We start from the raw sequence: 24,324 nt of genomic DNA on the forward strand, positions 1-24,324 counted from the left end.
TTATCCAGATCACCGAACCCAAAGGGAACGACAGAGCCAACTAAAACTAATGGAATTTGAGTATTAACCCAGGTGTGTGCAGATGCATGATGGGTAAACCCTCATTTTTAGGGTTTAATATCAGCATCATCACTTAAGTTTTACTTCAAAATGTGGTCTTCTGTTATCTGTATTTTCTTTGGATATTCTTGTTAAATTTCTAAGACACTTTTCTGGGTGCTGTCAATAATACATGCCAGTATTCACCAGACTAACAGACTCCACTGAAAAGGCTCCTTGTGAAGTGCTTTTGAAATTTCCATGGACTCCTGAAATATCAAGTTATTCCTAAATGCTCGAAATACTCTTTCCTGCCTCACTTTTGCTTTGGTCATGTAGCTCCATCAACTCTTGATTCTTAGCTCTCTGGATTTTAAATCAAAGGAAAACAAAGCAAAGAACACTTTGAATTTGCTTATTTATAAGTAATTGCATTTATGTGTGATGCATGTTTCAGTCTTCTGGGAAGTATGGGTTCAATGATATAAGAAGATGAATTTTTTTTTGTAAGCAAATAACTTGTTTCTTAAAGTTTGCAAGCTGGGCACTGTAGCTCACACCTGTAATTCCAGTGATTCAGGGGACCGAGGTGGGAGGATTGCTTGAGACTGGGAGTTTGAGAATAGCCTGAGCAGCGTAGTGAGACCTTGTCTCTTTAAAAAAGGAAGGAAGAAAGGAAGGACAGGAAGGAGTTTGCACTCACCTGGAAACATCTTTAGGAAAAAACATTCCGTCTTAGTATGTTTAAATATATTTGGAACACAGCATTTTCTACTCTAGGAAAAATGGATGACATAATAAAATCATCAAAAAAAATACAAAGCCCATTTTCCTGTCAAATGGTCCTAATAAGGTGTGTGTCAGAATAAGTTCTTAATGAATAAGCTTCCTATTGCTAAATCAACATATTGTTTAGGGGAAAACTCATTTACCCACAAAACAATATCTGCCTTAAGGGAAAAAAAGCCTTCAGATAAATTAGAGATTATTATTATAACAGGATCCACGCTTTATTTCTTTGATTTAGGGGCAACTATAATTTATTTAGGTTTGCATTAATATATCTCTAGCTACTTGGGCAAGCTTTGAGGAGGGGTGAGAAAGTTTTTAGTCTCATGAGTCATTGCTCTGTGAAGATCAATCTCAAAATATGATGAAACTTTTTTTAAATGATATCTTCATGTCAGTCAGTGATGAAACTTTTTTCCTGGCAGTCTGACTAGCGAATAAAGCTAACACATATGAAAGAGCAGAATAATTCAATGTGAAACTATCTTCTGGGAGGGAGGGGATCTTTAGTTATATGCTTAAGTAAATATTTTGACACCTGATTTTTTTATTACCATTTTAGATGGTCAAACAGATATAGAGGATTAAAGAGGTATAAAGAATAAAGAGGCTGGGTGTGGTGGCTTGCGCTTATAATCCCAGCACTTTGGGAGGCCAAGGCAGGAGGATTGCTTGAGCCTAGGAGTTTGATACCAGCCTGGACGACATAGTGAGACCTCCACATCAACAAAAAGTCAAAAAATTAGCCAGGCATGGTGGTGTGCCTCTCTAGTCCCAGCTACCCAGGATGCTGAGGTGGGAGGATTGCTTGAGCCAGGGAGGTGGAAGCTGCAGTTAGCCATGATCACACCATTACGCTGCAGCCTGGGAGACAGAGTGAGACCCTGTCTCAAAAAAAAAAAAAAAAAAAAAGGTGAAAAAAAGAGTATGATTGAAGAAAATGCATAGTCGTGTTTTATTTCTTAAAACCCTGTCTTTCCCAAGAGGTAACTTCAATCCTGCTTTAATTTTCAACTTCTTAGAATGGCAATGCAACATTCAGCCAACGGTTGAATGAGGTTTTATGTGATGGAAGTGCAGAAAAGGGGCATACCTGGTATGTGTGCATAGAAGAGAGACTCTTGCAAGTAGAGTATCCATTCATTCTGCATTTCCTTGAATAAGTATTACATTTCTGTGTTGTCAAAAACCACTATGCTAAATGCTATTTGAGATGGGTTATCAAGCATGGGTCCTGTCTTCATGGAGCCTTAGAGTCTGGCAGGGGATTAGAGACCTGTGTAAAGAGTGACTGTAATAAAGGAGGAAGTAATGACTAATCCAACCTGTGTGATGAGTTGGGAGTTCAGCAGATGGGGTTTTTTGTTTTTGTTTTTGTTTTGAGATGGAGCTTTACTCTTGTTGCCCAGGCTGGAGTGCAGTGGCACAATCTCGGCTCACTGCAACCTCCACCTCCCGGGTTCAAGCGACTCTTTTGCCTCAGCCTCCCGAGTAGCTGGGATTACAGGCACCTGCCACCACACCTGGCCAATTTTTGTATTTTTAGTAGAGACAGGGTTTTGCCATGTTGGCCAGACTGGTCTCAAACTCCTGACCTCAGGTGACCCACCCACCTCGGCCTCCCAAAGTGCCAGGATTACAGGTGTGAACCACTGTGCTTGGCCAGCAGATGGAGATTCTGAGCATGGAAACACTTAATTGGAGCTATGCCTTAAGATTTACCTGTTGTCGTAGTTCAGGCTGCTTAGTTTTTGCTATAAATACCGTAAACTGAGTGGTTTATAAACAACAGTAATTTATTTCTTAGATTTGTGCAGGATGGAAAGTCCAAGATCAAGGTACTCTGCAGATTCGGGGTCTGGCAAAGGCCTACTTACTGTTTCATAGACAGCCAGCGTCTTTTTGCTGTAACCTCATGTAGTGGAAGGGACAAACAAGCTCCCTCATTTATAAGGACACTAATCCCATTCATGAGACACAGACACAGACTATGGTACATGGCAACAGAGTAGGATGGAGTGGGACTGGAAAGAGACTAAGGTTAAGAATGATTAAAAAATTGTTTTAGTAGTTAAGTTAGAGAATAAAGTCTCAAATTAGATCAGGTTCAGTGAAGAAGAGGTGATGAATGGAAGATTCATGAGGAATTGCAGGGACCTGGGAACTGGAAGAGACAAGAGACAACAACTCCATGCCTTCGAGACCACTGAAGGACGAGGGGCTGTCTGTTTTGGTTTGAGTTCAGTTTCAGGCGTGTAGACTTAGAAGTGTGGTGGAACGTCTTGGCAAGTGTCCAGCCACCAGTTGGAAAATCATACTGGGTCTCAAGAAAGCTTGGGATATAAACTGATCAGCCATTTGCTTGAAGGTAATGCTATGAGACTAGGCAAGTTACACTAGGGAAACAGGTCATTGACAAAAGAGGGCTGAGAAACTGGCATTTCATTTGTGAGCTGGGACTAAGGTGCAAGGAGCACCAGCAAGAGGGACAGGAAAAGATGACATAAGACCACAGTATTCTGGTAATCATGGATGTTTCCCTCCGTGTGTCTCTTACAACAATTGCCACTTTCTCCCTTGCAGGACAGAGTGCTTGCAAGGCCATAGATCTACAGGAAAATCAAAAGAGAGGGTGTACTACAAAAAAGGGAAAAGAAAAATTAATGTGCTTATCAGGGCTGTTTCAGGAGACTTGTGAAAGTCTGTTAGTTGAAGTTATAGTTATGTGATAAGGAAATGGAATTGGTGAGGATAGAGAGCCCTCTTTTACCCCCAAGAAATTAAACAGATAGAGTTGGGAGATCAGTTACTAGGATGAGAGATGTGTGCAGCTGTGGTTTTTATTTAACACAATTGTAGACTTAATTCAGAGGTTCTGATAGTGTAGGCTGTGGACTTCTAGGTGTCCCCAAGACACTTTCAGGGGTTTGTGTTGTCAAAACTCTTTTTATAATAATACAAAACCCTTTTGTAATAATATTGAGAAGTTATTTACATTTCCCTTTGTTGACATTTGCACTGATGCTGCAAAGCAATTGTCAGTAAAACTTCTGATACCTTAGTATATGTCAAGGCACTGGCTACACTAGTAGTACTGGTGTTCTTCACTGCCACGTGCTGGCATCACAAATAATAATTCACTGAAGAATGTCCTTGACAAAGCACTAAAAGTAATGTTATTAAATCTTGACCCTTGGAGACCCATCTTTTTAATATTCTGTGTGATGAAGTGGGAAGTCTGCATAAAGCCCCTCTGCATGCTCTGAAGTCTGATGGTTGTCTCGAGGCAGAGCACTTGTATGATTGAATTGCAAGCTGAACTCGCTATTTTTAAAATGGAATATTGCTTTTATTTGAAAGAATGACTGACAAACCATGGTTATTCTGAAGTAGGTATTTGGCACACCTTTTCTTCAAAAGGAATGAAATTAGCTTGGCACTTCAATTAAAAAAAAAAGAGGCCGGGCGCAGTGGCTCACACCTGTAATCCCACACTTTGGGAGGCTGAGGCGGGCAGATCACATGAGGTCAGGAGTTGGAGACCAGCCTGGCCAACATGGTAAAACCCTGTCTCTACTAAAAATACAAAACTAACTGGGCGTGGTGGTGCGCGCCTGTAATCCCAGCTAAGGCAGGAGAATTGCTTGAACCCAGGAGTTGGAGGTTGCTGTGAGCCAAGATTGTGCCACTGCACTCCAGCCTGGGCCACAGAGCAAGACTCTGTCCCCCCCACCAAAAAAAAAAAAAAAAAAACCCTGGCAGGATTAGTTGCCAATGATAAAACTTGACATTTCAAATGAAAATTAGTTTTTTGGGGAAATTTTACATCTGTCACATTGAGCTTGATGGTTTCCTGAGACTTTTCAATTGAGATCTCTGGTAATGTGATGTTTTGATATTATGTGATAAAATTTGTCAACATTTGCAAAATCTGCAAAACCATGATTTTCCAAATGACCCAATGCATAATGTTACACAGTCTTGCATGGGTAAAAGATCCATTTAAAGTATAAAACAGACCATTGGATCTTACTATAACAGTACAAAAAAATTCATTGATGCAGATTAAGTCAACAGTGGAACTGACTTTTAAGAAATTGTCGTTAGCCGGGCACAGTAGCTCACGCCTGTGATCCCAGCACTTGGGGAAGCTGAGGCAGGAGGATTGCTTGAGCCCCAGGAGTTCATAACCAGCCTGGGCAACATAGCGAGATCCCGTCTCAAAAAAAAAAAGGGGGGAAATTGCTGATTGTCAAGTTTTGGCTAGGTGTCAGAGAAGAATATCCACAATTAACTGAAAAGACTCCTCTCTTTCCCAGTTACATATCTGTCTGAGGCTGCAGTTCTTCGCATGCTTGCAAGACCAAAAGAACTGATCCCCACAGATTGAATGCAGAAGCAGTTATGCAAATCCAGCTGTCCTCTATTTAATTGGACATTAAAGTTTGTAAAATTGTAAAAACAGTGCTATTCTTTTTAACTGATCTTTCAAATCAAAAGTACAACTTTTTACCTATTTACCCATAAGTTTAAAATTAGTTTTTTAATTAAAATATTGTTAACATGAAGTTTTATAACCTGAAAATGAACTAACATAGTTTAAAAATTCTTAGTTTTAATATCTAGCATGAGAAATATCAATAGACAAAACCCTCATAAGCCTGCAGTCCTCAGTTCTTATGAGTGAATTCTGAGACCAAAAAGCTTAAGAACCTACTGGCTTTAGAGGAAGGAAAAGAGAGGGAGAAAATAAAAATAGAGATGAGAAAATTGATTCAAACTCTGATAGTCCTCTAGACTTAAGAGGATGAAGACTGAGTTGAGTGATGGATGACTGAAGAAGAAAAGGCTAATTCAGGAGGTATTTTGAATGGAGAAATAGTAAGTTTGCAGATAATTTCAATATGGGGTGGATGACCTGAAAATTTTGAAGGTAACCTGCATGATAACTGTTTCAGTATTGCAAACCAGAAACAACAAGTTAATGACAGAAACAGAGCAGGTCCATGGATGGATGTTCCTTTTTATTTTTATTTTTTTGAGACGGAGTCTTGTTCTGTCACTCAGACTGGAGTGCAGTGGCACAATCTTGGCTCACTGTGACCTCTGCTTCCTGGGTTCAGGTGAGTCTCCTGCCTCAGCCTCCCGAGTAGCTGGGATTACAGGCATGTGCTACCACGCCCAGTTAGGTTTTTTGTATTTTTAGTAGAGACAGGGTTTCACCATGTTGGCCAGGCTGGTCTTGAACTCCTGATCCACTCGAACACCTGATCACTCAGGTGATCCATCTGCCTCAGCCTCCCAAAGTGCTGGGATTACAGGCGTGAGCCACCGCATCCAGCCAATGTTCCTTTTTAAATACGGTTTTTGGAAATCTAAGGAGGGAAGGAATGGTAATGGCTGAGAAGGAGCAGACAGAAACAGGGAAAATACTTGTAAGTAGGAGTCATGGAAGGCAAGAGGTTAAACGAGAAGCAGATGATGGATAGATAGAGGCAGAGGATTAATGTCAAACCAAGGGCCTGTCTCATTGAGCAGACTTGATTCACAAGTGCTATCTTGGACACTTGGTATTAAGTCAGCTGTTCAAGGTCACATGGTGATAGGTCGCATGACAGTGAACTGATGAATGTCTTCAGTACTCAGTGTTCTTTAGAGTCTGAGGAGGACGAGAGTAGAGGAGAGACTCTTCTCTATGGAATGTATTTGGTCATCGCTAGGGACCTGCACTTCCCCACTGGCTTTAAACAAGAGAGAGTGACTGGAATGGAAAATGAAAGCAGTAAAGTGCAGGCCAAATGGGGATGGTTTGATTTGGTAAGCAGAAACAGGAGGGAGTTTGTTGTCCTGGAATAGTGAGTTTACAAAAACCTATTTGAGGCAGAAAAATTATGAACAGAAAGTTATGTAAGACATACAGGCACACTTGAAAATAGATATGAACTTGTGAAACCAGAAAATAATCCCAAGGAAGTGTGGGCTCTTGGTGTTAAAGATGGTAGAGATAATGACCAATTCTATATCTTCTTGTGGTTTATAACCTGTTTCTCACACACAGTGGTTTTGAGCCTCGCAACCTGTAGGAAGTGGGTATGGCCACTTCTCTCACTAAGAAAGTACAGCTGCGAGAAGTTCAGTACCCAAAGGGGTCTGGACTGTGGTTAGCACTGAGAACACCCTGGCTTCCCAGACAGTGGCAGGAGGTAAGAGGATGACTGTAGAGGGCACTGATGGTTTAAAGTTATGATGGCAGTATTCGGGGAGCTGGTCAGTTTGTAGACTGCTCCTTAGCATTTGTGCCCCCAAATATGGTGACCAGGGGGTGAGTAGCTGAATAGAGGCAGCCAGAAGTGATTCAAGAACTTCCCTTTACCTTTCTCCACGCAGTCAGCCTTTCATGCTGTGTAATACTGAGGGTTCCATGAATGTGCTGCTGGGAGGAATATCGTTCTCCACTTGCCTAATGGATTCCTAGGGCATGCGAGGCCAATCATTCTCTCATCTCCAAATATAGCCGTCATACAGTCGTCAGATATTTAAATCTGTGAAATGCAAAGTGAAGTCTTCTCTCTAGCCCTCATCCCACTGGTATTGGGTAATGTACACCCATTATTGATTAGTGATTTAATATTAACTGCATAAATGAAAATAGACTTGCTATTTAGAGTGGTCCATTTGAATTTGACTTGGAGGTGCTTTTGTAGTAACTAGCTTAAAACCATCTGGCTGTTCAGATCTCAGTATTTAGTGAACAGCTATGCAAGTAGACATGTATTTCCATTTCACAGGGTATCCATGTGAGTTCCTAAGCAACTCATCTCTCCCAAGATGGTGCAGTGACACTTCTCCCAGGAGGTCCTTCTGCCAGAGTGAGAAGTTCAGTGAGAGAGGGCTCTGTGCATTAGGGAAGGGAGAGATTCAGACAGCTTCATGTAGATTAAGGAATTCAGACTGAAAAGGACCTTTTAAGGGGACGATCACTGGGATGACATTTTAGAAGACAATAATATGAAAAGACAGGTGGGAAGCCTTTGGAAAAATACAATTTCAGTGCCTTAGTGGATATACATATAAGTAAATAACGTTTGTCCATTCATCCCAACCCCGGGTAAGGGTTTAGAACTTGGGTAGCAGCAAAGTCCAGGTTGTACAGTTAAGAGAATAGTTAATCATGAATTGGGGTGTCCCCTTTCCTTTTTTTTTTTTTTTTTTTTTTTTGAGACAGAGTCTTGCTCTGTTGCCGAGGCTGGAGTGCAGTGGCACAATCTTGGCTCACTGCAACCTCCGCCTCCCAGATTCAAGTGATTCTCCTGCCTCAGCCTCCCGAGTAGCTGGGATTACAGGCGTCTGCCACTACGCCCGGCTAATTTTTGTATTTTTAGTAGAGACAGGGTTTCAACCATGTTGGCCAGGCTGCTCTCAAACTTCTGACCTCAGGTGATCCACCCGCCTCAGCCTCCCGAAGTGCTGGGATTACAGGTGTGAGCCACCATGCCCAGCCTGGGTGTCCCTTTTCAACTCAACCATTAAAGCTGGAATCGCCACTGTTCCCCAGCTTATCTGAAGTGGGTTGGATGGTGAGTTGTTTCTGGATTTAAAAAAAATGAAACACTTGAGAACCTGGAGTATCTGTCTGCAGACACATTGTGGAGGCAGTGGCGAATGTGCTGGGGTGTTGCGGTCCCCCTGCTGCACATAGGACCTACACAGGATCAGGGTCCTCCTGCCAGTCCCGAGTGAGCTGCAGGCGTGGCCCTGTTTGTTGTCGAGGTGAATTCTGTGGAGCCAAGTTCCTGCAGCTGCTGTCTCTGCCTCCACGGCAGCTGCCAAACGGGAGTCGTTTCTGGCTCTCTCTCCACAGAGTGTTTCAGGTTGAACCAGAAACTAGATGTTCTGGGGCATAATCACAATCGGGAGCAGTGTGGAGATTGTTTCGAAAGGGAAGCGGGGTGTGGAGTGGAGAAACTGCAGAGATCTGCCCCCTCACCCACTTCTTCCCCTTTCCATCTGCGTCCTGTTCCCTCCCTCCAGCCCAGCTGCCACCTGAGATAAAGTAGCTGCCCTGCCTGGGCCCGGGGCAGAGGTGGAGGGAGGGCGGTGCCATCCTGTTCTGAGGGCCCCACCCCTTGGGTGTGCCTCTGTGTGCTGATCTGGTTTGGTTGCCGCCCTCCTTCCCCAAATGCCCGGCTAGCTTGAGAATCAAAATGTGCTTTGAGGTAGGAAGGGACCTCCTGTAGAGCGGCTCTGGTATGTGGGCGACCCGCCCTGGGGTGGCTGCTTTTCCCTATGTTGGGTTGGGGCCACTGCCACCTTCATGTTTGGCTCACATGGTCCAGAAGCATCAGGGCTCTTTTAACCCAGAAGAGTCAAGCCTTGGTTTCCTTACCCCTGCAGTTTTCCAGAGCAGCTGAAAAACATCCAAGCTGGCAAACCATTCTTCCTACGCCAAACATTAGGAGCTTTTACCAGTAAGCAAGGGGTGGGAAGCTGTTCCTTTCTTGAAGATGCTGCCAGCGTAGTTTCCCTTGTAGCTGCCATCCTGGGTGCATGACTTGCAAAACTGATATGTGAGTGAGAATAAGACAGATGGCCTTTGCAAAAGCTCTGCTTATTTTGATTTTTGTGGTTCCTTACAAAAGACGAAGTGAGCATTGAACTTTGTTGGTGCTGTTGTAACTCAACGGCAGCATCACTGCGTTGTTTCCTCATTTTCTTTTTCCTAAGACCTTTACCCATTATCTGCAGATTTTCACATCTAAGCAAAATAGGTTCATATGAGTCTAGTTACCTAGACAATTAATAAAAAAGAGCAAAATGTTGAGTGACTATGTCATAGGTCACTTATTGTTAAGTTACAACTTTGTAAGCAGCTTGCTTTGTAAATTTTTCATCCCCTGATAGATAGATGCTGATTTTAGAAGGTGAGAGAAGTGTTAGAAGGATGTGAATATCATTTTATTTATTGGCCATAATTAAGTGCCTTTGGGCTTTTTGGGTACAGGGTTAACCTACAGCTCAACATTTAAATCAAATCCAACTTAAGTACAAGAAACCAGATGACTAACCTCAGGGAGAACCCAAGAAAAGCTGGGCTTTCCCAGCATTGCTGTGCAGCATTCTGGGAATATAGCTTGATTTTTCTACATCTTTACATGCACAACAGTAGTACTGGGTCCTGTCTCTTGGGACAAGTTTCACTGTGATTTTAAATTTTTGTTTCAACGTGGATTCTCTATGATTGACCATCAAGTCGAAATCCTGGTTTTGACTTTCACTACTGTGGGATGTGCACAGCAAGTTTTCCACCAAATTTTCCACGTCGTTCCCCTGGCTTGTTTAATGAGAGCTTGGATTGCAGTTTTACCCCACCACCTAAATAGCCTGGGTCTCTACCAGCATGCCACTAGGGTTTTACTTCATTTCAGCCTCCTGTGGGCATTGGATACCCTGTACTCTGTAAGGGTAACATGAAAGATAGGCCCTTTTCTTACCCAAGCTGATGTCTGAAGTACCTGTTTTCACATGACTTGGAATTAGGAATTGCCATCAGATAACCCTGGGCTCTTCTGATTCACCCTTTGCACTTGGAGTTTTTGTTTTACTGTTTCCCTAACCTGTCACAGTCCCTTAATTAGAATGTATTGCTAGAGGACAGGCTGCGTTGTCCAACTTTGTGCGCATTTTATAGAAACACACAAAATCACCAGACAAGCAGCTGTAGTGTGAACTCATCCAGATGCAATACTGAAATTCCCCAGAGGGGCATCTTCATTGTTTTCTTTCTTTGTTCCAGAAGCAAAGGCCGATAATGAACCGAGCTGTTCGCCGGCAGCTCAAGAACTGTTGACAAGGCTGGGATTTTTACTGGGAGAAGGGATCCCAAGTGCTACACACATAACCATTGAAGACAAAAATGAAACCATGGTAATACCCAAGGAAGACACTACATTGCATACCTCTTCAGAGGATGAACGAAGCAATAACCATCTTCTCCCTTTCCTTGAGCAGGGAAACCATTGTTCAGTTAAATGAGTTCTGGGCTGTTGTGTATTGAAATTTATTTCAACAGTTTGGTTCTGGGTTTTTGCAGTGGGGAGGTGGAAAAAAGCAGAAAGAAGCAGAACATAAGAAAATGTCCACATTAACCTTCTAGTCACCACCCAGAGAATAATGGCTACGTGAATTAAAGAGGCTAAAAGAATGCGTTCATAATGCTGCTAGTACTTTTACCTTTATAGCACCATTCTTCTCATCTGGTTGCTTTGGTATATGCTTTCCTGTGCTTTTTTAGCTGTTGAGATTTTGGAGAGTCAGTGGGGTGAGGAAAAGATTTATAGGAGATGAGGCAGAGACAAAATAAGGTGAGATCAAATGGTTCATCTATCAGGAGAGCACTTCCCCTCCAAGGGAGCAGCAGCATGCACCCTGTCACTTCCCAGATGTGATGTGTGTGTCTGAATAGCAATGCAGGATGGAGCTTCTACCCCTGGCGAAGGTCTCTGCACTGCAAGGGAGGGTGTCATGCATTGATTGAGACTGCAGTGGTCACCAGTCTCCTTCCCCTGAATGCAGAGCCCATAAATCTTGAGGAATTGAATCAGGTTGCAGTGTTCGTGAAACATTACAAAAACAGACTTCCCAGGTTTTCTGTACAGAGGTCAAATAACCCATTTGTCTTCTGCAGACTTTAAATGAAAGGAAGTCTGCCTGTTTGCCATTTCTGTTTTACAAATGTGCATTCTCACTAAATTATTGCTAAGACTGACCTTTTAATAAAAAAGAAAATCACAAAGGAGGGGAACAGAACAAAGATACTGCTCTCTTAAAATTTGGAAGACCACGTATACATTTACATAGATAAAGCTCCGTGAATCCATATCTATACACACATCTCTTTAGATTTTTTTAAAAAAACTTCCGTTTTCCTGTTCTTAGTTTTATTGTTTGAGCGTCAAAAACAAAAGCATGTGTCGAAGCATCCTGTGTAAGCCGTGCTAACTCCTCCTTCCGTTCGTCTTGCAGTGCACAGCTCTGAGTCAAGGCATCAGTCCTTGCTCCACACTAACAAGCAGCACCGCATCTCCTAGCACCGATAGCCCCTGCTCAACCTTGAATAGCTGTGTCAGCAAGACGGCAGCCAACAAAAGTCCCTGTGAGACCATTAGCAGCCCTAGTTCCACCCTGGAAAGCAAGGACAGTGGAATTATAGGTAAGAAGCACACTGCTCGGTAATGTAATGGCTCAAAGCTCGTCAACCAGAGCATTCACCAGGCACTTCCTCAGAGGGTTTTAGCGTGGTCTGTGAAGGACAGTCTGCCAGCGCCTGCTCTGTTCTTTGCAGGCGGCACTGACTCCATGTGTAGCTGAGAGAATTAAGCATTGGCTTTTACATTCCTTGATGTTTACTTTGTAACACTCAGCTCATTTGTTAAAAAAAAAAAATTCCAGATCAGATCTGGTCTGTGCAATTACAAAAATCTTTGCTCTTCTATATTCAGTTCCATTTGTTGGGCATCAGGTCCCACTGGGGCACACAGCAGAGCAATGAAATTCCTGCATATTAAGACGTCGTCTTAGCCCAATCTCAAGGTCACTTATTTTCCTGATGATAGCTCAGGCGTGTGTTCTCTAGAGTTTCTTATCATGGGATCTGACTGCATTTTGAGGCCAGAATTTTCTAAGGATGACCTCCCTGAGCCCCCACACCCATGCAATAAGTGTGGTTGTCCTGAAGCCTAGGGGTCAGGAGACATGGGTTCCAGTCCTGACTCTTAGGCCAATTTGCCAGGTGACTTGAGCAACATTGAATTTACCTTTTTTGCACACTTTCTTTCTCTAGAAAATTAAGAAATTTAAGGATTTTGATTAATCCAGTAGTTTTCAGTCCCAGGTTTATATTAGAATCATCCGTGGAATTTAAGAGTCTTTATTTTTACATGCCATCTCAGACAGACTGCATTTATGTTTCTGCAGCTGGGCTCCAGTGTCTTTGTGACTCAGGTCTCCAGCTTGGTGCCTTTCAGATAAAGATGGGTGGGACCCCTGGAGGGGATTGTTCAGACCTTCCTCTGTTCCAAGATTATACTGCAGTTTTACAGGGAGCTCTTCTGAAAGATTTAACTCTCCTTTTGCTGAGTCCCCATTCCACATGTCTTTGAGGGATAGTTTGTTTTATTGTGAACTGAATGCTTCCACGTTAATATGTAATCAAATGGAATGAACGACATTTGAGCTCCTTATTTTCTTTAGTCACCTGTGATTTATTTCAAGTGTAATTTGGAAAACCAGACAGCAGGTTCATCCAGTTTGCATTTTGGGGATTGCCCCAGAAGGTCAGTGAGATTCTTGCGATTGGATTGTGGGCTCTTTGGTATAGACCTCACTATAGCTTCGTGAGGGACCCCTCAGCTTAAGGAAGGCAGCTTCTTGCCATAATTTTCAATTGAATCAGAATCTTTAGTGGATTTTTGTTTTATTTTGCCTTCATTCTTTATTAAGATGAAATTCACATACCATAGTATTCATTCATTTGAACCACTGGATGGTTTTTAGTATATTTAAAAAGTTGTGCAACTATCACCACTATCTGATTTTAGAACATTTTCATTATCCAAAAGAAACCCTGTGACCATTAGAAGGCACACTCTTTCCTACCCCAAGCTCCCCAGTCCTAGTCAACCAGTAATCTATTAATCTTTCTGTCTCTGTAGCTTATTCTGGACATTTCATATAAATCATGGGCTGAGTTTTGTGTAGCAAATTTAAATTATTTTCACTCAGCTTGAAGGCCTTCCAGTGAGCTTATTCTGCTAATTCCCCATTCTCATCTTACCCTGCTTCCCCAGCTGCTGTTTAGTCTAGTTCAGCTAATTTTTCCCACTGTTACTTCTGTTCTTATGTTCTTATCTCTTCTGAGCTGTCCACCATAGATACATCTTTGGTATTTATTCTGAGATAACCAGATTACTTTCTTCACAGTATTCTCAGTTCTTCTGAAATTTCATCTCCTGCAGATAATTTATCTTCAAGGATGTGGCCAGTGCAGTGTTGTTTTGACAGGCTTTTTCTTTTGAACGTCCTGGCCATTGGCATTACATGCCTCTGATTATAACCAAATATTTTTTTTTTTTTTTTGCTTTGACAGTTACAAACTTTTGTTGAGACAGGATTTTGCTCTGTTGCCCAGGCTGGAGTGCAGTGGTGCAATTGTAGCTCACTACAGCCAAACTTCTGGGCTAATACAATCTTCCCACCTCAGGCTCCCGAGTAGTTGGGACTATAGGCATGTGCCACCACACTTAGCTCATTAAAAATTTTTTTTTAACATATTTCACTATGTTGCCCAGGCTGGTCTCAAATTTGTGGCCTCAAGCATTCCTCCCACCTTGACTTCCCAAAGTACTGTGATTACAGGCATGAGCCACTGTGCCCGGCCCAAACTTCTAACAACTGAGAGCCACCCATTCATTTATTTCTCTTTCTCACTGAGATACAGTGCCACAATTTTTAAGGTATTCTAAGCAGAGGAAAGAAATGGCTCTGGTTTTTTTTGTGTATGTTGTCAATGAAAGATTAAGCTGCAGGAGGTTCTTAATACTTATATAGTCCCACCCAGTAACTGACTGATTAGACACCTTCCTATATGTTCCCCATAGTGTCTCAATATTCCCCTTCAGAGTATTTGTTCTTATTCTGTTATTTAATTTTCTCTCCAGATATAAACAGGGGTCTCATTAATCCAGCTATCTACTAGGTTCCTAGCATGCTGTTGGAAATGATCAGTTAAGGAAAGGGAAGTGTTGCCACTGTCAAGTTGCATCGGGTGAGGGAACGTTCAGTTTAGAAAGAAGCTATGCAGGATCCCCATCCCTCGTGGGCTTTGTCAAACCTTTCAGTGTCTGTGTTGTAACCTCTGCCTTGATGACAAAGTAGTACATTTCATGACGTTGAAGCTGCGTTTTTCCTCTGCTCAAGCCAGCATGTTCCCTTAACTCGGCTGAGCATGAAAACTTGCAACTGGAGGTGAAAGCAAAAGGAATTAGGAAGTGGCTGGTAAGTCCCTCTCATCCAGAAAACCCCCGCTCTGGAGACCATGCCTCCCACCATGTTTTCCTGAAGGTTGCAAAGGCTGTAGAAGGGATGATAGGGAGGCAGTGCTATTGACAACATTCCTGTGTTCTCTCTTCTTCCGTGACCTGCAGAATTAGAACCTGTTGCCAAAGGACACGCTGGAGGTGTGGTAGGGAGGAGAAGGGAAAGACACAAGAATTTCCTCTCCAGGCGGACTGTAGCCACAGGTCTTTGAGGCAGGAGTGGTGGCGACAGAAAGGGGAAGAGCTTCCTCTTAAATCAATACAGGGTGTGCAGGTTCCACTGCCTCTTCACAGAGCAGATTATCTATGACTCAGTTGTGGTTCTATGATTGCTGGACTAGGGGTGTGCCTTTTTCCATCTGAAGAACATGCCTGTTTTTATAAGGTGTAGCCTGGGAATGGCAGCTTTTGGGCATCGTTAAGTGTTTCACAGAGTAAAGTATTCAGGAGCACCATGACCCTAGTGGGCGGAGATGAAGATGAGATACTTTGGCTTCCTACTTTGGAAGATCTAACAGTGGCTTGTAAAACAGGCTGGTGAGGACCCATGCTCCCAATTACATAGGGCCTGGAGAAGGCAGGAGGAGGTTTTCCATTTAATTTTCCATTTTAAGTAGTTTAATATTTGTCAGCTCTACTGGGGTTGGAATGGCAGAGGCTTTGGGGGTGGACTGGTACAAAGTGCATACAGCTGCCGAGGCCTTGCAAGCTTTGGGCAGCAGGTGGGCTCAAAGCAGGATTCCACGTACAGTATTCGCATGGTTTATTCAGAGCAGTTCAGGGAAATTTCAGACAGTGCTAAACCATCCTTTAAAATTCCTGGACCTTTCTTTACTCTTTAAGCTGATTTGCATCATGTTGGTTATATTTAATCTCAATATTTTTGCCCAGCAGATGCAGGGACAGGAAGCGTGTGTTCCCACATGCCTGGGCACCCAGTTTAGAAAGAAATATAAAGTATGTGTTTTCATCAGGACTGCCATAAGGTGCCCTGCCTGTGTTCTGTTTCCACTGCTTAGGAGGAGAAAGGGCAGGCTAGTGACCAGTTGAAGAATTTATTGGGCCCCTTCCAGTCTTCCTCTCTGGAGGCCAGGGCTTCGTAAACCCTTCCTGCCCCTGTTTCAACTGTGTTATCTTATCCGGAGGGAAGTCCCACTTTATCCTCTTTCAGGAGGTCCAAGTTCTTCTGACATAAATGTCTTTCGAAGAATAATAATTCTGTCATGTAGAAAGACTGTCGAAGCTGAATGGGATTAATTGAATTCCCTATGATTGTCTTTTTTTTTTTAAGTGAACTTCCTTACTCTTTACATGTTAAAATCATTGGCATTATCTAGAAGTTAGTGTCTGATTTTCATATTTGCAATGTGAAAATTTTCTCAATGTGAAACCCAACTGTAGCCGATCACCATAAAATAGCTTTCAGTTACTTACTGTGAAAAGAAAAACTTTACAAAGTATGCTTTTAAAGGTGTTTCCTCCTTGTCTGAGAAAACATTTTTTCTTGGTAACATCCCTTTGAATATGACTTGCTTCCTACTGTTACAGATGGAAACTGTAAGCTGTATTAATCCCAGTTTAGAAAGAAATATAAAGTATGTTTTCATTAGAATATGTGAAAACCAATCTGATTTTCAAACAAAGCATCACTTAATGTGTTTTAAAGTGCTTTGAGATAAATTTAATTTTTATGTACATATCATAAAATTTTAAGTGTGTGTATTAGTTTCAAGAAAATAGGCTATTTCTGCATTTAGGAATAAAGAGGATAGAGCCTGGATGAGAAGAAACAAACAAAAACCCAGCTTTCCTGTCAAAATAAAAAGAAATCCTTCCTATCCATTAATGATAGATGTGCAGAGGGGAGGACTTATTCTGGCTGAGGGAGGGGCCGTTAAGTCAGTCACTCTCTCCATTTGTCTTTTTAATCTGCCTTTACCTGTTGAGATGTGTAATCTCCGGAGTATTTTTGTAGTGTCCTGAATCTGCCTCCTTTGGAGAAGCGGTGCTAGAAGAGTTCCATGAAGGGAGGGGACCCTGAGGGAACCGTGGCTGCCTCTCCCTAACTGGGTGTGTCTGCCACACAGAGCAGGTATATCATCTACCTGCCTGGCTCTCAGCACCTGAGCTGGCAGGCATGAGCCACCACATTCCACCTGGCTCGGTGGCTTTCTGGGTGATTAAGTGCTCGGAATTCAGGCTCTTCCTACTGCCTTTCCTTTGCTTTCCTCATGCTTACATTTGTTTTCTTCTTGCTCAGTTTGAAGCAAGAGAGGCAGGTATGCATTTAGACAGGGAAATACCTTTGTAGAAACAGTTTTGCAGAAGTAGCTTGCAGTAAAATATTAGACACCTGGTTAGTATCCTGCTGGTGCTTGCTAGAGTTTGATAATACTTATTTTTCTGCCTAGTTGCTTAAGATGTTTAAAAAAATTATCACAGGCTGACTTTTATCTTCCTCTGACTCTCTCCTACCTCCTGCAAGGCTTATAAAATGAAAGTGATTCCAGAGGTAGCTTTAGACCTTTTATTTCCTGGACTTTGTGTCCCAAGGGAGATAATCAGATGCAGAGGCACACAAAGATGAATTAATTGTACTTTATTTTCCTTTTTGACTTGTTGTAAATCCTGCCCTTTTGATTTTATGCTAATACTGCTTTGTTGCCACCTGTATCGCCCTGCTCACTACTAAATTGAAATGCTTTGAAATTGATTTGGTAATAACTATTTAGACTGTTTCAAGTCTGGGTTAATATTCATTTTGCTACATTGCCTGTAATTTTTAAAATCATCCTTAATTATAGAAGCCTTTTTTTAAAATCTCTTGGGTGAAGAGAAGAATTTTTCTTTATGTATATAATTTGGTAATATGCTTAATGTGGGAAAGAAATTCTTGGCAATGATTTGAGTCAGCAAAAAGCCTGCTGTACTTTTATTCAGATTGTGGTTGGATTCTTCAGACTGTTCTGTTGGTGTAGCAAGCATTTATTGGCGCCTACTGTGTACCAGGAGCAAGCATGTTCACTACTGGCACAATAAAGATAAGGCACAGCATCTATTGTCAAAACTTGTCCACTTGTGGGACTACAAAATGGTCTTCTGTTCTGTGGAGAGTCTGAGCAAGTTGTCAATTACTGAGAAGAGTTTAAGACATGACAGTGATTGATACCTCTGACTGAAGATGTATGCTGTGGGTGCATAATGATACCACTAATCGAACTCTTCCAAAGTCTGGGAAAGGGTCACTAGACTGTGTGAGAAGCTCCAGTGTCTGTGCATTCAGTGCACAGGTTATGTGAAGCTTTACCAAAACATTGTGCTTTTTCTGGAAAATGTCATATTATTTAAATCCTTAGGCTTGTCTCTGGAGACTGTTCTTCATTGTGTCAGACTCAGTTGGGCAGTGTGGTGGGTCGCATCCTCCCCCTCCAGCACCGCCTGCTACCCAGCTATTCCTTTAGGTGGGCCTGATGAATTGAAGGGCCTGATGAATGTGGCTGGGAATGCGCGGCTCGGGTCCCTGGCCTTGCTGCATGTCATAGCAGAGCATGCCTTGCGCAACACAGGTGAGCACCGAGCTAGAAATTTGGTGCAGAGATCTGGCTGTCACAAGCCAGCATACACAGCTCCCAGTGCAAGGCCAGAGAGGGAGCAGGGTCCTGTGGTGCATTGGATGGGGCTGGGCGGTTGCAGAAGAGAAGCCAGAAGTCCCCTGGAGCTGAAGGTTACCATGCAGGGGTGAGGCAGGGGTCCCACCTGGGACATTCTGTTGGCATTCCAGGCAAGGTGGCTTAAGTGTCTTCACTAGACCCCTCAGGTTAAAAGCTGTGACCGCAGGTGAACCAGGGGCTTTGTTCTTTGTGGTTGGTTAGTTTGCAGGTGGCCGGGTCTAGGTGGGATGGAAAGAAAAGTACAGTCTGGCATTTCTGGCCAGAAAGGTTTAAGGCAGGCCGGTTTCATTGTGCGGGCTTTCCCTCAGACACTGGGGAAAATCCAAAATGTGGCCTGGCGGCCTGAATGCCTGCTGGGTATGAGGTATGGGTGCACAAGAGAGGGACGCCACCTGTCAGCCAAGAGGCCTACAGACTTCTGCGCTCGCTGCCTTGACTTGTCTCTGATCTTTTCCTGATCTGACTTCCTCTGCAGCGGTGAAACCTAATTTGGAAAGTTGTTAGTCACGGGAGGCAGTCTCTCTAAAGTGCTGGGCTTTTCCTTTTCTCTTTACTTCTTCCTTTCACCCACTTTTAGGAGCGACCATTATGTTCCTTTCTTGTTTGATCGTTAATTCATTGGTCCAGTGTTTTAACTTTAAATTCTTCCTGTCAACCACTAAGCTAAATATAGAGGTTAAAAAATGTTTGCTTTTTAAGTGCTACTTTATTTTTCTTCCGTTGTGAGGGGAGGAAAACATTCCTGAGCATTCATGATGCCTAAGGCACTTGACATATGCCCTCATGTCTGATTTTCTCTGCCACCCAGGAAAGGACAAATCACTCTGTTTACAGAGTCCTCCTCTTGAAAATGGGGAATGCAAGACAGTCTATAATGTTCTGGGAGAAAATTTTCATTTGTGATTTTTTTATCCTCTCAAAATGTGTATTTTCTATTATAATAAAGTAGTATATGTACATAATTTGTAGTACATGTATTTGGGATGCATGCCGAGTCTTAATAGTATGGCATGATCAAAGCTGTGTAGAGAGGCCGAGCATGGTGGGTCACGCCTGTCATCCCATCACCATGTGAGGCTGAGGTGGGAGGATCGCTTGAGCCCAGGAGTTCAAAACCAGCCTGGGCAACATAGGGAGATTTTGTTTCTACAAAAAAATTTTAAAATGAGCCAGGGGTGCTGGTGGTGCGTGCCTATGGTCCCAGCTACTCAGGAGGCTAAGGTGGGAAGATCATTTGAGCCCTTGAGGTCGAGGCTGCAGTGAGCTGTCACTGCACTGCTGCACTCCAGCCTGGGCAACAGAGCGAGACCCTGTCTCGAAACAAAAAAACTGTGTAGAGCACTGTTCTGGGATACAGTGGGACTTAGGGCATTCTGGGGCTTTCCTGTCCATAGGGCTGTTAACGAGAGTCAGTGAGTTGAAGTACAAAAAGAACTTAGAGTGAAGCCTGGCATATAGTAAGCAGTATTCCAATATTCATCTTAGCCACTGTTGTGATTTCCTAAGGATCATTAGTTAATTCCTCATCAGTGGATTTGAAATGCTCAAAAACAGACATGTAATAAACCAGGATTTTTCCTTTTTCCACAAAGGTATGAGTTGAGGAACATATGAACTAGGAAGGGCAAGAGAAAAGATGCATTGAGGAGTCACGTTCATAAGACTGTATGCTTCTTGTAAGTGGGCAGAAAGCTTTACAACTAAGTTTCCTGGTAGCCAGTGGAAAGAGAGAAAGCACATATGGAAGGTGATATTTATAAGGACAAAATGTCCAGTGCCCAAAATGGTACCGGGTCTGGAGATGCATACCTCCTTGTGGACCCCCTAGAGGGGAGAAGCCAAGGTTGCAGCAAGCCCCTTGCTCTTTTCACCTCTTGTCTCTTCTGTAGCTCAAAGGTCCATCTGATGAATTGTTTGTGGGCGTATGTTTGATATCGCTGGCCCTTAGTTTCTAAACAATTCTGGGCTAATGCTGTAGTCAGGTTATAGTTAGCTTTCTTCTTGATGTTTATTTAAGCCTATTAACTTGATTTGGATCCCACCAAACTACCCATAGGGTCCTGGACCTACACTGGTTTTATTTTTCTTTTGCTGATTCTAAGTGTCCATTCAACATAGAACCTTCAGAAGGCAAGGGGTAAAGAAAAGTTGGATCCCAGCACTTTGGGAGGCCAAGGTGGGTGGATCGCTTCAAGACCAGTGTGGGCAACGTGGCGACACCCTGTCTCTACAAAAAATATTTAAAAATTAGCGAGGTGTGGTGCCTGTAGTCCCAGCTACTTGGGGGCTGAGGTGGGAGGATCGCTTGAGCCTGGAAGGCTGGGGCTGCAGTGAGCCGAGATTGTACCACTGTACTCCAGCCTGGGCAAGAGAGTGAGACCTTGTCTCAAAAAAAAAAAAAAAAAAAAAACAACCTTGAGAAGGTGAGGAAAGAGTGCAGTCGTGTTTCAGAGCCTTATAGAGCAAAGCATTTGATGACTGAGTGGATGACTTTTTAACAAGGCAGACTTCATGAACTTTTAGCTACAGGTAATTAACTCCTTTTATGTGTTGAGCACCGTGCAAGCAAATGGTGTTTTAAAAATATGCTGTGTGTATCAGAAGAATTGGTATTGGCTATACCACTAATTGTGCATACACGTACGTGTGTGTGTGTGTGTGTGTGTGAGAGAGAGAGAGAGAGAGAGAATCGAGAGATATCAGGTTCTCTGGAGCCTTTCATCTCTGTAAGGCGGGGTCGATGGTTCTCTGCCTATCTGCCTCCTCTCATGGGTTGTGATCAGGTACATGCCCTGTTATATTAAGAAAGTGAGCCAGGTGCAATAATGTGTACCTGTAGTCCCAGCTACTTGGGAGGCTGATGCAGGAGGACTGATTGAGGCCAGGAGTTCGAGACCAGCCTGGGCAGCATAGTGAAACCCCATATTATGCAAAAAAAAAAAAATGTTTTGGAAGTATTCTACCCCTGTACGCTAGTACAAAGGAAGATAAGACACTGTCCTTGGGACCAAATGGAATTTAACACTAAATTGTGAGGCACAGCTTTATGAAATTTAAGGCCTGATAAGTTGCTCAGTTTCAGAATGCTCTGTGTCGCAAGGGTGGCTGAGACTCAGTTTGGGTGATGACAGCAAGCTGTAATTGACAGAAGCTGCCATCTATACTAGTCCAAAAAAACAAAATGCTAGAATTTTAAAATTATTAAGCCGCTATAAAGATTAGTCAGTCTCTGGGAAATGTCAAATAGCACTTTTCAGAGATTATTTTTAAAAAGTCATCACAGTTAAGATGCTGCCCTTGTGTGTGTATACCCACAAGCATTCTTGAGAGTGACTGACTGGGTTAACCTGATGAGGAGTTTGAATTTCTGTAAGCTTGGAAGAAAGAAAGATGTTTTTGAGCAGCCTGTCTTTATTGGAAGAACCAGCTTTCTCTTTCTCGGGGACTTCGGGGCTGCCATGTTTGGTGTTGCTCTTAGGTTGTGCGGGGAAGCCAGACTGATTTGGCCTTTATCTGCTCAGCTGGATCTGCTTCAGGGCTCAGATGGAGCTGAGCCAAGATGAGAGTGTCTGGGCTTCCAGCTGTATTGGCTACATCTGGTATTGAATCCCAGGAAGGAGTGTTTGTGGAGTGGCTTCAGTATTACCAGCCTCCCTGCCTCTGAGAACCCTGGGACATGTGGACTGTGGAATGCATCTCTCACAGGAACTTTGTGAGGGCAGCAGAAGGGCTGCCTCTTCTTCCTCACTAGTCTCCTTCTTATAAACGCTGACCTTACAATATGTTCATTTCTAAATAGTTACCCCATCTGGGACTTCTCTTCCCAGTGACTGCTCCTGCAGCTGGGCCCTTCCTCCCCCACCCCTTTTCTTTCTTCTCCCTGCCAGGACCTGAGTGTTGCCCCGCCCGGCCCGCGCCCCCACCCCCGCCACGCCCCTGCCATGAGATGCTGGGCACAGTGTAGGGCACATGCCTGCCAGCGAGAGCCACACCTTCCACTTGTCCTGCCATCAGGAGCTCTGACCTGGCCTTCCCAGCCGTCCTCAGCTGCTCCATGGGTCCCTGAGGTCCTGATTGCAATGCTGTCACTTGTAACAGGAAGTGAGCTAAGTCCTTGTTCCCCCTGCTTGAGGTCCTAGTTAGGACTCAAATCTTTGGGGTTTGATTCAGAAGTGCTTGGCACTTAGGGAGAGTACTTTGACTTTTGTTTTAATTTTTCAACTTACAAATATGTGCTCTCCAATGTAACAGCCACAGAAATAAAACCAAACAAATCCCCTGTCTCCCTTGCCTGGAACTCTTCCTGTCACTTGGATGTTGGAGTAGCCTGGGAACCTAACTTATTACAATATGTCTGAGAAAAGTATTCTGAGTTGTAAACACTGGATTTAAACGTGAAGGTTTGTAACACCACAATCTGTGTTATGGGACTGCCTGCATTTTTATACTTCCAGCTTATTAACAAGATTACCATTAATAATTACCATTAATAAGCAATAAACTTACCAATAAATTAGACCATTCCTGAAAAACATTAGCACACTTCTAGCATATAGCAAACCTTCAGTAAATGCTAGCTTTTGCTGTTAGCAACACTGTTGGCATTTTTGTAATGGAAAGAGTCATACTTGCTGTGCCTATGTTCATATAAATGGTCCATTTAAAAACACAAGGAAGGCTGTGATTGATTCCAAAGACATGGAAATAGGGTCTAATACTGCTGATGGAACACTGGCAAATGCTGGGAGTCATAACAATGGGCACCAAAATCAGATCCTGAACTTCTAAGTGTAGTGTCTCTGACCACAATGGAATTGAAGTTTATTCATTTGCCCATTCATTCAATTAGCAAGCATTTATTGAGCACTTACTATGTGCTGTGCTGTGCTGTGCTGTGCTGTTCAGAAAAGGAAAAGATCGCCATGGATACTCTAGGGAAGGCTTCAGCATTTATGTGGGAATTTTTAAAATAGGCAACCAGGGAGGGTGATGAGTCCAGGCTGCAGCAGCAGGAGGAGTAAAGACAGTCAGAATTATGACAGGATGTCCTGTGGCCACCGCAAGGAAATAGTTTTGTCTTTACTTCTAAACCCTTTCAGACCCTTTGATCCTAAATAACTGACCCTGACCTAATTCACCACCTTCTGATTCAGTGTGTATCATCTTGGTATGTGGCTAAAGGGGCCTGATCCAGGAGCTGGGTTCTAAATGCACTTTGGCCCTGCGCGCTCCCATTTAACAGGCTTGGGGTTGAGGGCCTAGGGGACTGGAATCCAGATAGGGAAAGAGGCATCGGTGGACATGGCCCCTGTTCTCAAGGACGCAGCCAGCGTTAGTTCTAACAGTTGCGGGGGGGGTGGGCGTGAGTGGCCCAGGTGATGACTTGTGGTTGCAAGAGGATCCCATATGGCTCAGCATCTTTAAATTAAAAGTGACTCTTTGTAGAAACTAAGTAGGGTGATTATTGCTTCGCTCTTTGACCATGTTCTTTCTGCTTTTTTGCCAAGATGTTTACAAAAGATTTTTTGTACCTTTTTTCTGTGCTGGTTTTCTTTCTTGGAGATTAAATGTGAATTCTGCAGTCGTAGTATACCTTCTCATGCTGGTGCTTCACCTGCGCTGGGTACGGGAAGGTTTTCCATTTCGTGCCGCTGAAGAAATAATAAGTCAGTCTCTCTGGATCATCTTGAAAAGATGTTATAAGCTTTAAGGGTCAAATTCTCTGTTTGACT

At 43.1% G+C, this 24,324-nt stretch overlaps 1 protein-coding gene across 5 annotated transcripts in view; it reads left to right on the top strand.

Annotated features, from left to right (window-relative positions):
• The window catches only part of TANC1 (tetratricopeptide repeat, ankyrin repeat and coiled-coil containing 1), a 262,804-nt gene that overhangs the window by 168,632 nt on the left and 69,848 nt on the right, over positions 1-24,324 (top strand). For 3 of the 5 annotated variants that reach the window (XM_025404493.1, XM_025404494.1, XM_025404495.1), the window contains 2 exons: positions 10,622-10,752; positions 11,851-12,037. The exons of 1 other annotated variant lie outside the window; for it this stretch is intronic. In XM_025404493.1, the coding sequence (XP_025260278.1) occupies positions 10,622-10,752; positions 11,851-12,037 (318 nt within the window). The remainder of the gene's footprint in view (positions 1-10,621; positions 10,753-11,850; positions 12,038-24,324) is intronic. One more of the 5 variants, XM_025404498.1, reaches the window with a different exon arrangement.

This window comes from Theropithecus gelada, chromosome 12, assembly GCF_003255815.1.
Source record: "Theropithecus gelada isolate Dixy chromosome 12, Tgel_1.0, whole genome shotgun sequence".
Taxonomy (NCBI): Eukaryota; Metazoa; Chordata; class Mammalia; order Primates; family Cercopithecidae; genus Theropithecus; species Theropithecus gelada.